This window comes from Lepisosteus oculatus, chromosome 18, assembly GCF_040954835.1.
Source record: "Lepisosteus oculatus isolate fLepOcu1 chromosome 18, fLepOcu1.hap2, whole genome shotgun sequence".
Taxonomy (NCBI): Eukaryota; Metazoa; Chordata; class Actinopteri; order Semionotiformes; family Lepisosteidae; genus Lepisosteus; species Lepisosteus oculatus.
The window spans coordinates 12,582,838-12,598,670 of record NC_090713.1 but is presented as its reverse complement, the minus strand read 5'-3'; the positions used below and the strand labels follow the sequence as shown (position 1 = coordinate 12,598,670).

At 39.3% G+C, this 15,833-nt stretch overlaps 1 protein-coding gene across 1 annotated transcript in view; it reads right to left on the bottom strand.

The window, feature by feature from the left end:
- Nucleotides 1–15,833, bottom strand: part of LOC107076077 (NACHT, LRR and PYD domains-containing protein 12-like) — a 703,435-nt gene that overhangs the window by 632,367 nt on the left and 55,235 nt on the right. Inside the window, exons 8-9 of the mRNA XM_069180182.1 lie at nt 5,247–5,420; nt 3,125–3,298 (exon numbers count right to left, since the gene is read on the bottom strand). Of these exons, the coding sequence (XP_069036283.1) occupies nt 3,125–3,298; nt 5,247–5,420 (348 nt within the window). The remainder of the gene's footprint in view (nt 1–3,124; nt 3,299–5,246; nt 5,421–15,833) is intronic.

The window sequence follows — 15,833 nt, the reverse complement described above, 5'->3', positions numbered from 1 at the left end:
TGTTTCCAAGTGCATTTTTGCAATTTACGTTGCATTGTCCAATGTTCTGTTGTAATACAGGCTAGAATACAGTTATAGTAGTCTAAGCTTTATCAGCCTATTTAAAATAATTTTTTTGAATCCCCGGCGGAACACACTCCATAGGAATCAGCGCTTTTATACAGTATATCGCCTTTAAACACATATATTTAAACACGCGTTTACGATTTAAATCAAAACACGATTCAAATCAATATAAATGTATATTTTGTAATGCATAGGTGACTATTCATTGTTATTAAAAAGACTTAAATTCGATCATGTCGTGATATTTAGAAATATAAATTTGTTTGGTGCGAGTGAGGTTTTATTTAATCTCTGACCAAGGGAAACGTTTCATTTTTTCAAAGAAATGTTTGTTAAAAAATAAAGTCATAGTTCCATGGGATTCAATCACAGACCATGTGACATGGGAGTCAGGAAACTAACACACAGCGCCACCGGATTTAATAACGCAATAAAAACGCTATAAAATAATGTGACTAGGCACAGAAAAAGTTTACAGCACAGTACAATAATAAATGCTGACCATGACTTTAGAAGCATAAATTACCTTACACTCAATTTAAACACAAGCTGTCTTTCTGTATGAACCTTTAAGCTGGTTCATACAGAAAATGTAGAAATGCATTAGCCTGATTATGATTAAAAAACGCATAATTAAACACGCGTTTGCGATTTAAATCAGAACACGATTTAAATCAATATAAATGTTTATATTGTAACGCATACTGTCCAGCCTCCATTTCTCTATAAAAATGTACTCTGTTGCACACACACACACACAATAGAAGCAGGAACCGCTGTCAGAAGGGAAGAAGGTGACTATTCATTGTTATCAAAAATGACTTAGAATCGATCATGTTGCGATACTTTGAAATATAAAAGTCAATTGATTGTCCATAATATCGCTATTCTATTTTTTCGAAGAAATGTTTGTTAAAAGAAAAGTCCAGCACCAGCTGGATTCGAACACACAACCTGTGGGTTGTTAGTCACGCACCTAGACCAGTAGGCTACAGGGGAACTCGCATGAACAGGGAGGCGAAACAGCATTACACAGCCCTGTCGCAGTACACGAATATAATCATACCGTTATTAAATTCTTTAGATACGCGATTCCATATTATATTCCCTTTTAATCAAATTCTAAAAGTATGCTTGTTGACTCCGGTATCACGTTAGTTAAAGACTTCGAAGCTTAAAATGTTTAGGGAGAAATGGAATACTGGTGTGTATTTTTTTCTTTAAAGTACCAAGACCAGCTATATACTGCATGTTTATGTTCCAAAATTAATATCGTTTATGGCCTTCACACGCGTTACAGTATGCTCCTATTCTTTTTATGCTCAGCTACTAAGATTTCCCTTCAGTGGTAAAATTCAATATCTACAACGGGCACAGTAAAGACGTTTACAGTAAGTCTTTCTACGACAGAACAACGGACCACGAGTGCCCCTGTCGGTCAACCAATCACGTACCGCATCATCTTGGGTCATGATACACGATACCGCAGCCAATTACCTGCGGTACGTGTCTGTACCGCGCACTTTGAATGGCTGCATCTGTAGGTAGATTGCCAGGGAAAAGGATTTGTAAATATATTTTGTTAAAGCAAGTCAGTTTCTTGCAAAACATAAAAGACATTATTTCCAAGAAAGTTTAGCCTTTGTCACTAATGAAACCACTAAATTGGTTAAAATGGGAACAAGTGAGGCAGGCAGAGGGAAGGGGGAGGCATCTTCCCACCTCTATGACTAAAGAAAGTGTCAAAGAGAAATGTCTTGAGCGACATACAGAGCCGAAAACGTTTGGTGCGGTCTTCTCTGCTTTAAAGGTACACTCCTTGTGGATGAATTTTCACCTCAAACCTTTGCCCACCAGCTAACACAGAGAAGCACACTGTACAAAATGTACTTGCAAGAATAGCGTTTACAAACATAAAAAAAACAAGTTTTATACTGTTATACTACACAGTGTATTAAAACACACTATGTTCACTACACTGCCCACTAAACCTCTTTCCCACAATTTTACGGGGGCAAGGTCACGTAGCTGATTCACAGCTGGATACTAATTTTTCTGGTAAAAATTCAGATATTTGTCAACATATTTACTAAAATTAACCATCTCAGTATTTCTGCATAATTAAAATATTTATGATGAAGGTGGAAAGTTGTGTACGTTTGTAAAACTGAGCAATCTTGCTTTTATAAAATATACCAACTTTTTCACGTTTAATGCTTAACATGCTGTAATACAGTTTACAATGATTAAAAGTCTAAACAGTATACAACTTAAATTCTTATCTCTATTAATATAACTATCAAGTGGTATTAAATAAATACAACTTTTTTGTATAGATGACACTTTTCTCAAATGTATTAAAAAAATAAAAATGATCCCAATCTAATTTTCCCACGTGTGATCCCATTAGGAAATACATTACGCTCCTGCTGTGTTTAATGATAGTATGAAAAATAAATTTAAATGATGAGAAAGCTATGCTTAAAATTACCTAAAGAACTTAAAAGACAAAGATAACGATTTACAATGCATTGTCAGATTGTGAATCAATAAAGGCATTTAATTAAACACGCGTTTGTGATTTTAATCAAAATGGGGGTAATGGGGGTAAATAAAGCACATTCCTAACCCATTACGCCACAGAAGTAATCACATGGGAAGGAGTGAAACTGATACAGACAATTCCAAAGAAAGTGTACTACTGTGATAATTTGAGCTATAGTATATGAATATAATTATATCGTTATCAATTTCTTTAGATAAGCAATTCCATATTCTTTTCCCTATTAATCAAATTCTAAAAAGTATGCATGTTTTTACTGTGATAACAAACATATTCACAGAAAATGTTCAAACACTATAATTTTCTACAATGTATATAAACTTAATATAGTCAGAACAGGCACATAAAAACGTTTTCAAAATAATCACATGTAAGACTTTGATACTTAAAATGTTTATGAATACTGGTGTGTATTTTTTACACATGTGAAAAAGAAAATGTTGTGTCTCAGCATTAGCACATAAAAAAACACAAAAATCACCAGTGTTCACTTACCACAGTCCTGTTAATTTACAGTTGGGATCCCTTAGAGCTGCAGACAACAGTTTCAATCCTGAATCCCCCAGGTTATTGTCACTCAGAAAGAGATCTCTCAGAATGGAGTGTTGAGACTGAAGAACAGAGGCCAGATCTTCACAACATCTCTCTGTTAGTCCACACTTACTCATCCTGCAGACAAAAAGACAGGCGCACAGCTGAACATCTGCACAACTCGTCCAAATCATCGTTTCCATCATTTAGATCCTACATTAGTAGTAACCTCCGAGAAGCAGTGCAGACAGAATCTGACATTATTCTGACATGAAGCAAAACTTAAAAAACTGGAAATTAATTTCTCCCTTGCTCTTGGGAAGGATTGGGACAACAAGAATGAATGTACTTCCAGGATTTCTGTCTTCCTCCTTGTTTCTGTCTTATGCCCCTCAATGACCTTTTATAAAACCTCTGTCTATTTTATGTGGTTTTAAGTCAGGGTGCCATGCTATCTCTCTCAACATTCAAAACAACTTTTCCTTTCTTGAGGTTTTTTTTTCAATACACACTATTTTCTAAGTGATTAATGTATTGAAATTGCAGAATTTAATTATTTTCATAATGCTTTGAGTTATACTATGTGTAAAGCATAATGTTTTAAGTGAGATTAATACCTCTTCACCATTTTGCTGGGGAGCGGTCACTCAGGTTGTTGAAGCTTTAAGCTGAGCTGCACAGAAGTTAGACTGTAGATCTGGGAGAGTTTGAATGCTGTAGGTTTTACCTGAGGTTTTCTTCCCTCCCAAATAAATCTAGACTGAAGTTTGCCCTGAAATTTGACTTTATCTGTCATTACAGGGATATGTTTAAACTGTGTGCTAATTGACAAAGTGGTAGTGCAGCATTTGAACACCATCAACATCACTTTTAATAAACAATTATCCAATTCAGGGTCACTGTTACCCACAGCCTGTCCCAGGAAGCACTGGACACAAGGCAGGATTGAACCCTGGACAGGATGCCAGTCTATCAAAGAGCACACACTCATACCAGTGCCAGCTTTCCCACAAGTCTATTAACCTGCCAGCATGTTTGTGGACTGTAGGAGAAAACTGGAACACCACACAAACATGGGGTGAACATACAAACTCCATACAGCTAGCACCCCAGGTCTGGAATTGAACCTAGGGCCCCAGTGTGATATCTCCTGCACTGAGCTGATGGAAGCAGTAAGCTGGAGACTGAATCCAGGTGCGGGCTCTGCTGGAAGCAAGCAGGGCAGGTAGGAGAAAATGAACTAGAGACGCAATCGAAATGGAAGGGTTGAGCTGAGAGGAACTGATTAAAGCACCAGGCAGAGTCGTTTAACATGCAGGGTTCAGAGCACAGGGATCAGTGCAAGACGTGGTCAAACAGGCAAGGTTAAAGCACAGAGAGAGAAGAGAAAACACTGGGGAAATTCAAAGCTGAGTAGAATTAAATGAAACTAAAATAAGAGGTTAACATATTGATAAAGTTTGCATACCTAACTCACTTCCACAGCTATATCCTTTCAGATGTATATAGAATATTAGAAAATACAGTAGGAATACAAGAGTTAAGAGTAAGATACAAATGAGAAATTTGGGTTGGCCCAGTCTTCAAAATCTTGAAGAAATATACAACAATCCTTATTAGGAGTCCTTCTTCTTCTGGGACAAACACCAGATGAGCTGTCTTCAGAGGCAGAAAGATACTTGTTTAGAACTGTCAAGACGGCAGCCATGAAATAAATCACTAGAAACTGATTAAAGCTGGACTGACCTTGTATTTAAATGAAGAAGGACTTTATGAATGAAATCTCATAGACAATGTTACCCACAGAATTCTAAAGCAACAACAGCATAAACTTATGTGTAAAAAGATAGGCAAAGTGGGAAAGATTGCATGTCGAGTCTCTCAGCAATGAGATATTAACAAAGAAGCCAGAGACAAGAACTTCTATAAAGTTGCGTAGCAGTTTTTTGTCTTTCTGTATGCCCTCTTTCTTTCTTGTTTTGTCCTTCCTAGGTGTTACTTTCTGATGTATTTGAAAAAGTGAATGTCTTTTCAGAATATCTACATCAAACAATAAAAAACAAAGAAATCACCAGTATACACTTACCACAGTGTTGTTAATTTACAGTTGGGATCCCTCAGAGCTGCAGACAGCAGTTTCACTCCTGAATCCCCCAGGTTATTCTTACTCAGATTCAGCTTTCTCAGACTGGAGTATTGAGACTGAAGAGCAGAGGCCAGATCTTCACAACATCTCTCTGTTAGTCCACACTCCCTCATCCTGCAGACAAAAAAGACAGGAGCACAGCTGAACATCTGCACAGCTCATCCACATCTTTCTTTCCAAGTCTTCACTACAACACCCAGCTCAGCAGTAATATACACCATCATGTCATTATCCATCTCAGAGTGTCAATGGATGAGGATGATGAAGATAACACCTGCTTCAAAATTTGGGTTCCAGGAGGAAGAAGAAAGATGAGAAGAAATTGTCAGGAAGGGAGACAGTGGGAAACATGGAGACACACGGAGCTACAGTGACTGGAAATGGGAAACAGAAATAGAGAGACTTTGACTTTTAACCATAATAAAAATTGCTTCACATTTATTATTATATTTTATTATGATGTCATCTTCTTATAGTTATTTTAGTTAGTTACAGTGTTGTTGTTTTTCTTCAAATGGTTTATTAATCCCAAATGTAAATGACCAATACTGGAGTTAGTGGACTGGAGATTTTGATGTTTGTAGATATTTTGAGAAAAACAACTTTCCCATTTAAAGAAAATAAACCATTTGAAGAAAAAAAAACAGGGTTTTAACTGTGTAGCGGCGAGGCTTATTAATAAGAAAGAATTAAGTGTTCTGAGCCTTCCCAAATGAGTCCCCATTTCTCTGTTCATCTCTGTGGTGCAGCCACAGAGAAACTATTCATGCAGGCTGATTTAGGGTTCCTTTGATAAGGACAGCTCCCAAAGGGGGATGCACTTAGCTAAGCCTGGCTATCATGATCAATGGTCATGCATTGGTGCCTATCTGTCTAGGGAGTGCCAGTTGGACATCTGGACTGCATTCCTAAGTGTCAGGAGTAAGTGACTCATATCTCACCTTGATCAACCAATCAGGGACTGGTACGGCCGAGTAACCCACGTGGGACTCTGATGCCCATGGAACTTTCAGCCAATCAATGAGCTGAAGTTCCTCCAGGTAAAAACAGGCAACACAGAGATTCAGTAAGATTCAGTAAGATTCAGTGGAGAATTCTGTGGACTGTTCTAAAGGGAATTCAAAGGAGAATTCCAGGGCAGGACGGCCCAGGAGCAGAAGGCTCCCAAGGGCAGGACATTCTCGCAGCGCGCCTCCTGACCATCCTGAGACTCAGCCCGGACAACCACGGAACGGCCAGTGTGTCCGAGTGCCAGAACTTTCCTTTGTTCTGAGAGTCTAGAGCGGAGGTTGCCAGAGAGTAACTAGAGGATCCACCCGAGGTTAGCACCAGCAGCAGGCCTCGTAAACAGGTCAGAACTGTGGACAGCTGAATCACTATTCAGAACTAGCTCTTCATCAGGAACGAACTGGTCCTCTTCCTGACTTGCTGGGACCCACAGTCATCTTTTCTCCTGTGCGCAAACTTTGCTAGTTAAAGCCAACACTAACTAGCCGGACAGTGAGCATCAGCAGCGCACCGTCGCAAGCCGCACAGCACAGCCTGGCACCGAGCCAGAGAGCGCGGATTGGACAGCAACAGCCTGCAACTGTTTCTTTGTGCCCGCAGGAGATCTGAATCCCCAGAAATTGGATGAGTATTCAACTTCAATGCATTACAGCTCGAGAATTCAATTGTTATCCCAACCAGTTGATATCAATTTAATTCCTAAGAGTTATGTACTTGTTTTGAGTATCTAATGTAGAAGTTGTAACCAAGTTCATTTACGAAACGGTCTTAATGAATGATATACTGAATGTATGTCCTCTTGATATATGTAACTCTTTGTAACTGAATGAATATATATCTTTTGTATTCTGATAACCCTCTCGATAAGATCTGTTAGGTTTACATGCATATTCTATGTATTAATAAATGTATCCTCGTGTATTAGTACCTGTGTGTGTGCGTCGTTTGAGTTATGTCGCATGGTTGGATTCTAAAGCCATCAAAAGAATCAACTTTGTGATTTACTGCTACAATTAATAATTGTCTCAGTAAATGCCCAAACCCTACAGAACTGGTGCCTTCAGAGAGCCACTACATTTACATTTTGGCTATGGCAACGTTACATTTATGGCGTCCCTGAACGGCTATGAATGATTACATATTTGGCGTCCCTGAGCCGGTTTTCTTACAACTGTAACACCACAACAAATAATTAATAATTATATTAAGCAATAATATAATTATTATTACAAAAAGTAATAAAAAGAATAAAGAAATTGATCATGAAACTAAACAAATCACATACCTCGCAAAACTACACAACACTGCACATGTTTTACACATGAAAGACCCTTTACACAGACTCCCACATGTAACATAGTCAAAACACACCAACACCTTCAGACAAGAGTCTACAGTTTTACTGGAGGAATTCTAGAGACATCCTGCTCTTCACCAACCCCTCAAACACTCTCCTCCTCTACAGACCCTCTGTTATTAACTATTACAGACCTGAGACTGTGTTTATCCTGCTCTTGTAGAAGAGGAGTTGGGTCTGGCCCAGCAGAAAGTGCACTGGGTACAATTCTCTTCTTACTAACATAACTCACCCTGAACACAACAGCAGCCGGAACACAACCGCACATCCTGAGTGTTTTTTCTTTGAGAATGAATGTGGATGCCTTGCACTATGTTCATCCTCTCCAGACATTTTACCAATCCTAATCCAGTTCCTTCTGTTCCTCTTTTTTCCTGATAATCTCTCCCCTTTTTCCCCCTGTCTACTGAATTTAAACTCACCCACACCTCCAAGCTCACTAGCTGATCCGTACACTCTGGATCTCTCCATAGTGCTGTCGTGATTCTCGCTCTCCAGCTTTTTACTCTAGGGACACGTAGCCTCGGACCCCCTCAAGTTCAGTGAGCACAGTACATGTTTATTTAACCTGGTTGAACTAAAATATAGCTTCTATTCACTAGAACCCTTACAGTATAGCACCCCAAACAATTACAGTATCTCCAGTTTTACTAGAGGAATTCTAGTGAGATCCTGCTCTTCACCAACCCCTCAAACTCTTACTCCCTCTAAAGACCCTCCGCCTGAGACTGTGTTTATCCTGCTCTTGTAGAAGAGGAGTTGGCTCTGGCCCAGCAGAAAGTGCACTGGGTACAATTCTCTTCTTACTGACATAACTCACCCTAAACACAACAGCAGGGCTGCTGAAGGTCAGAATAAGGTTAGAGAAGAGTTGGATCACGAGACTCAACATAGGGGTCAGACAGGTTCAGGTGCTATAGCAGTGAAAGTGTACCTGAATATCAACACAGAAGTGAAACCATAACCAGAGGTACAACATTAAATTCATACAGTATATAACACATGGGATGACCTAGGTTCTTAATGTGACCGATGTTAATGGTCTTAATGTGGCATAACAAAATGATACTTTTATCATTTCCACCTGAAACAGACCTGAATCAATCTGTGAGTATATTAGGCTTTTGGGACACATACTGCAGCCTACTGCTAATGTAGCACTACTGCCAAATTGTAATGTACTGCTAGCTACATTAAGTGACACTAGCTTGGCAGCACCTTTCAAAATGAAATGAAAGCCTCAACCCTGCTTTAGAAAAAAAATTCCCCGGACCAGGTAAAGTCAACTTTAGCAAAGACACTTATATAACAAAACCATGGTTATGTACTATTAGGTGAGGGTCTGTAGAATAGATTTGAGCTACTTTTGGAGAAGCACAATTTTTTGTTTGTTTGGGAGGGGAGTGAGACCACTCCCTGTGCATCAATGCATGGTCCCAGTCTGGGTGATCTTATCAACCCCAGCAGTTGTGACAGAGACCCTATGTGACAAAAAAAAGGTGATTTTCTATTAGCTGTGGGTCTGTAGAATAAATTTAAGGTATTTTTGAAGAGGTACAAATTTTTCTTTGGTCATGACAGGAGTGAGACCACACCTTGCTCATCACTGCACGGTCCCAATCTGGTAATAGGAGATGCTCTACATACCTCAGCAGTTTTGACAGAGACACTTATCTGACAAAACCAAGGTGATTTTCCATTAGCTATGGGTCTGTGGAATAGATCGAGGTATTTTTGAAGAGACACAAATTTTGGTTTGGTCGGGAGGGGAGTGAGACCACTCCCTGTCCATCACTGCATGGTCCCAGTCTGGAAACAGCAAGTGGTCTTATAAACCCCAGCAACATTTGCAAAGATGCTTATCTGACAAAACCATAGTGATTTTCTATTAGCTGTGGGTCTGTAGAATATATTTGAGCTACTTTTGGAGAGGCACAATTTTTTGTTTTGTCAGGAATTAGACTTTTTCCTGTCTAGAAGAGCACAGCTCTGTGTCAGTTTGCAAGCAGAAAGTGATATAAAAACACCCAAGAGATTGCAAGAAAGAAAAAAAATAATGAAGAACGGCAATTTCCTATTACCTGTGCGTCTCTGTATCACATTCCACCCCGTTTTAAGGATGTACAAATTGTTGTTGTGCTATAAATGTGACTTTATCTGGTCCAGGATTTATTTTTCCTAAAGCAGGGTTCGGGGACTTTTATTTTGAAAGGTGCTGCCAAGCTAGTGTCACTTAATGTAGCTAGCATCACGCTACTAAAGCCCTTCTGCTATGTTTATTTATCTTGGTTGAACTACAATATAACCTGTATTTCACCTGAATGTATTAATATTAACATTATATTCACATACTGTACTAAAACAACAAAAAATGCACATGAAAACTACATAAATTCACACAAGGCTACAGAAGGAACAGACTCGACTGGATTTAAAACACACGTAAGCTAATTGACAGAAAAGGTAGAGTACAAGACGGCGTACTGTCTGATACCTCCGAAGTTATCTCCGAAGTACAAAAAACGTATAAACACGTGGGAGAGGTATTCGTTTAAATAATTTAAGTGTGATAACACTTTGTTACGGAGCCCGGGAGGGGCCATCAGTAGGAAAAAAAGTTATATCTAGGGAACGATTTACAATTCGTGCTCACGAAATTACTTTTTCCTTTGTTTTCCTTGTGTCAGGGTATTTGCACGCATGTAGAAAGTTTCTAAAATGCCAGCATTATCCCAGGCTCCGAGCAACCACTACCAAACGCTATATAACACATTTCCGCGTCTTTATATCTGTTGTGTATCTTAATAAAGAGCCGTTCTTATATTATTTTAACTATTTTATTAACTACACAGATCATGCCCTTACACCATATATTCTCCCGCCTTCTACTCTCTCGTTCTGTTGTTTCGCGATGTCTACTCACTATACTACATCCCTTCCTTTTGTTATTTTTAAAGCCCATAACTTTACCATACTATTGTAACAATTCTATATCAACACACAGTAAACGGTTATTAACTATTACAACAAAATGTATGTGAAACCTTCCATTTCTATTCAACACATTCAACCTTTTTCTTTTTTTACAACTATTTCTATAATTTTAGTTTAATTTCTACTTAAGTCACTTCTAAATATCACCTCATTTCTAGCAGTCTAAGCAACATCTACATAGATAACAAACAAAATAGAGCAATTTAACATTTGGAGAGCTATGCAAGTCCTATATTTGTTAATGTCTCTGTAACGAGCCGGTTTCCTGATAACCCTGCCACTTCTGGTTGTTACTTCACTTCTGGGTAAAGTTACTGGCTCTCCTACGGATGTACTCTCCACTGTCTGAGGACTCGGCACTTCCTCCACGTCAGAAAGTCCTGTATTCTCAGCATTTTCTGTTTCTGCAGATTCAAAATCAAGATCCAATGGAGGAGCGTGTCGAAGATGTTTTACATTTCTCATTATTTTTGAGCCATCTTCCACATTCACTAACTCAAAAGAGTTACAAGAGGTGTTTCTCGATAACACATAGCGAGTGTCTTTGAACTTGCCATCCAATTTACCGTTGTCTAGGCCAGCCACAAACACTACATCACCGACCTTGAAGTTGTGATCCCTTGCTCGACGTGTCTGGTCTGCATATAATTTCATTTTGTGTGTGTACTCCTCATGATGTCTATGGATATCTTTTGTCTTTTGAATATCCCTCGGCTCTTCTTCTTTCTTTTCCACGTTTGGTAGTTTAGTCAGGATATCACTTCCAAAGAGAAGATTAGCTGGGGTTTCTCCAGATGCCCTGTGAGGTGTTGATCTATAAGCCAACAGAATCTTAGGGAGTTCCTCTCTCCATTTTTTTCCTTCTGTCGCAGCTGCTCTCAAGGCCCTTTCCAGGTATCTTTGAAATCTTTCAATTTTGCCATTACTTCTCGGATAGGAAGGTGATGCACGGATGTGTTTAATTCCACAGTAAGTCAGAAATTATTCAAACAACTGTCCTATGAATTGCCTGCCATTATCTGTTACTACCTCTAGTGGTAGTTTCTAATAACTGTGGCTGAAGATATGTCTGATACAACAACCGCCTCAGGGTAAGAAGTATAATAGTCTATGACAGTCAATATGTACTGAAGAAAGATGTGAAGACGGGGTTTGAATTTAATCCTTTCTGTAGGGGGTTTAGACTTCTAAGTCACAAGCTGGGGTTTATGGCAGGAAAGGGGGTTAACTGATAAGGATTGCAGATGCAAGCTAGGAACCCCCCTGGGTGTAATGTTAAACTGACCATTTGTCCAGAACATCGTAAACTGGCCAAATACCATGAACCCCCCTCTTTACCATCAGACCGAGTGACGTCAGAAACGGAGAAGAAAACACTATATAACCCAAAAGTTTGTAACAGTACGTTGAACAATACTTTGGTTTTGTTGTTTCTTGCGGGAAACAAGACTTCGGCTTTATTGTTCCTTGCATGCAATAAACTCATCTCTTTTACTTCATCTCGGGATCAAGAACCTTATTTCTTCTGTTACAACAGTACTCATTCAGAATGGGACCTACCAGGTCAATGCCCAATTTTATCCGAGGCCTAGGTGGTAATTGAAGTGGTTGGAGAGGTTGATCCTCCTGCAATGGCAGATTCAACACACAAGTGGAACAATTTCTGACTAGTCGTTCAACAGCACTGTCCATGCTAGGCCAGTAAAATTTGCTTCTCAGGTACTGTTTTGTACGAACCACACCCTGATTTGTCTCATGTGCTATTTTCAATGCTTGTCTGATTTTTGTTTTCGGTAACACAATCCTCTGTCCTCTTAAAAGCAGTCCATCATATGTAGATAACTCCAACCTACACCTGTGATATGGCTGCAGTTCGTCTGGAATTGGATTAGGCCACTGTCCTTTTTCCACTATGGGCATCAACAATTTCAATGTGGCATCTTCGTTTGTTGCTTGTTTAAGTTCCTCAAGTGTCAGTGCATGCAGTTCATAAGTGCTGATTGAAAGCACTCTATCAACATAGGTTTCTACATAACCACTGTCTTCTGTGTCTGGTAAAGGAAGACGTGACAATGAGTCTGCGACATTGGTTTTCCCTACTATGTGTTCAATTTTGTAATCATATGGCCGTAATCTCAATCCAAGTCTTTGTAGCCTGGGCGGTAACAATGTTGCCCTTTTGGGATTGAACATATAAATGAGGGGTTTATGATCCGTTTGAAGTGTGAACTTGCCTCCCCATAAATATGTCCTAAAATGTTCCACTGCCCAAACACAACCCAAGGCTTCACGCTCTATTTGCGAGTAATGCCTTTCTGTTGGGGTAAGTGAGCGACTTGCATATGCCACTGGTTTGTTCTGTCCATCTTCTTGTCTTTGTAGCAATACTGCTCCAAGCCCTACAGGACTAGCGTCACTGATCACTACTGTTGGCGCATCTAGTATAAGTATGCCAGACACGGTTCAGTTACAAGTTCTCTTTTCAACTTGGCAAAGTCTTTCTCAGTTTCCGATGTCCATTCCCACTTATGTCATTTCCTTGTTATTTTTCTAAGGGGTTCAGATATATCTGCATAATTAGGAATGAATTTAGTCAAAAATCCACAAGTGCCTAAGAACGAGCGCAAAAGTGCAACATTCTCAGGTCTGCACTGCAAACAGCTGTCACCTTTTTCGGGTCTGGTTTTATTCCTTCTGCAGTGACCAAATGTCCCAGTATCTCGATCTCTTTCAGGCCAAAGATACACTTATCTTTATTTAGAGTTAAGCCACTGTCTTGGAATCTTTGGAATACTTGCCTGAGCCTCTGTTCTACTTGTTCTTCATTTTCCGCATTTACTACAACATCATCCATATACCATACAACACCAGGCATTGCACACAACTTCGAGTCCATAGCCTTCTGATAGGCCTCTGAGGCACTAGACAAGCCAAAAGGAACTTTTCTGAAACGGTAACCCCTGTGTGTGATGAAGGTAGTCAGGTGTCTTGGTTCTGCTTGAGCTGCTTCATGAATTCTAGCGACTGTAAGAGCTCTTTCTAAAGTCAGCCCTTCCTCCTGCAACAATTTATCACGCAGTCTCTTATGTGCACATTTTTCCACAAGGTGATCTCTTAACATGTCAGCTTCCAATACTCCAAAGTCACACGATTTAGCCAGTTCTCTTAGTGCATTCACAAAAGCATCAACAGATTCGTCCTGAGACAGAGTTCTCTGCCTAAATTTATGCCGTTCCAAAACCACATTTCTCCGCGGTGTAAAGTAAGTGTCTAAGGCAGCTACAGTCTGTTCATATGTACCTTTTTCTCCAGGGAGGTTGGCGAAAATCCGGTGCACGGGCGCCCCGATACAGTGCAGTAATATAGCACGTCTCACGGCATCCGGAGCTTCTGTAGATCCACTGGCTATTTCAAAAAATCTGTACGACTCCATCCATATCTTGTATTCCGTATACAAATCCGGAGCTCCGAGGTTCAATGGAAGCGGTGGAGAAAGCTGGGCATAAGCAAAGCTTCTCGGCGCGGCTGCCGTATCTTCCATGGCGCATATTAAAGAGTTCGTTTCTACCACAGCAAGAGAACGAAAACCTGCAGTGTTCTGCTCGCTTTGAGTTCGTTAAGCACTCATCTCTCGTCGCCATAAATGCTGTGTATCTAAATAAAGAGCCGTTCTTATATTATTTTAACTATTTCATTAACTACACAAATCATGCCCTTACACCATATATTCCAGCCTTCTACTCTCTCGTTCTGTTGTCTCGCGATGTCTACTCACTATACTACAAGTACAGTACTCTCACACGTACCATAGTCAAAACACACCGACACCTTCACACAAGAATCTCTACAGTTGAACTGGAGGCACCAGTTATAAAAAAAATCATAAATAAGAAACAATGACGTGACCCTCCCTAATTTAGGAATTGCATGACTTTAAAAAGATTAGTTTAGTTGAAAAAAAAAACGTTTTATGTGCACAAAAACGTGATTTTCTTCCTCGTGATCAGCTTGGAAACTTACGCTGTAAATTACTTTTTAATCAAACGTTTAAAACACTTGAATTTTATAAACACAAAGAAAAAAAAACATATTCTACTATTTTCCTTTGGTACGAAGCAGGTCAGTAGGTCTTTTTTTCCAATCAGAGTCTGAGAAAATATCTTCCAGCCCACTGCGCTGCGTCAGAGAAGCGGCGGCACTGAGAGGGAGGAGGCGCGGAGCTCTGTAATACAGAATGAGCCGTCTGCAGCCTGGAACGCATCTGCCTTTATAATTTAGGTTTTCAAATTAAGCAACGTAAATCATTTCCTTTGACTCTCAGTCCTTTAATTATCATTAAGGATAGCTACTTTCTCACCAATTATATTTATTTTTTAAAGCATTGTTAAACAAAGCAGGAGCTTATTGTACTTCCTAATGACATGACATGTGGAAAGATTATAGATTTTAATCGCCTTTAGGTTTTTGTCAATTTTAGCAAAGTGTAATCAAAAGAAATGCCACAAAACTATTCTCGATTGTATTTCTGAATGTTATGTCTAACTTAGTTCAATATTTGAAATACAAGTCATTGTTCAAATGTACGTTAAATCCGAGGATTGGAAAATATGTAAAATACAGAATTAGTAAAGAAAAATATATAAGGATAAAATATATTTTAAAATATTTTGCTATCAACAATTAATAACAGTCTTAACTGTTTATAGCAATTAAATGTATTAACTAAGGAATAGGGTGGCAGTGTTTAGCATGCTTTTGGTAAGTTTTTTCATAAATACAACAGTTGCACCAGACATCTCAGTGACTTTCAAAATTAAATTATGCAAATCTGTGAACTAGAAAGATAACTAAGCTATCCATCCATTTCTAATGGTAGCACAGTGGTTAGCATTGCTATCCTACAGTGCTGGGGCCCCAGGTTCAATTCCTGTGGTACAGTATGTGTGGAGTTTGCATGTTCTTTCTGGGTTCATGTGGGTTTTCTCCAAGTACTCTACAGGTACCTACATACTGGTAGGGTTAATTGGCTTATGGAAATACTAATAAGCCACACTCACTCGTGTGAGTGTCTGAGTGTGTGTTTCTGTCTGTTTGTCTGCCCTGTGATGTATTCTGGGTGTATTCTGCCTTGCGTCCGTTGCTTGCTGGGATAGGCTCCAGCTCCCCTG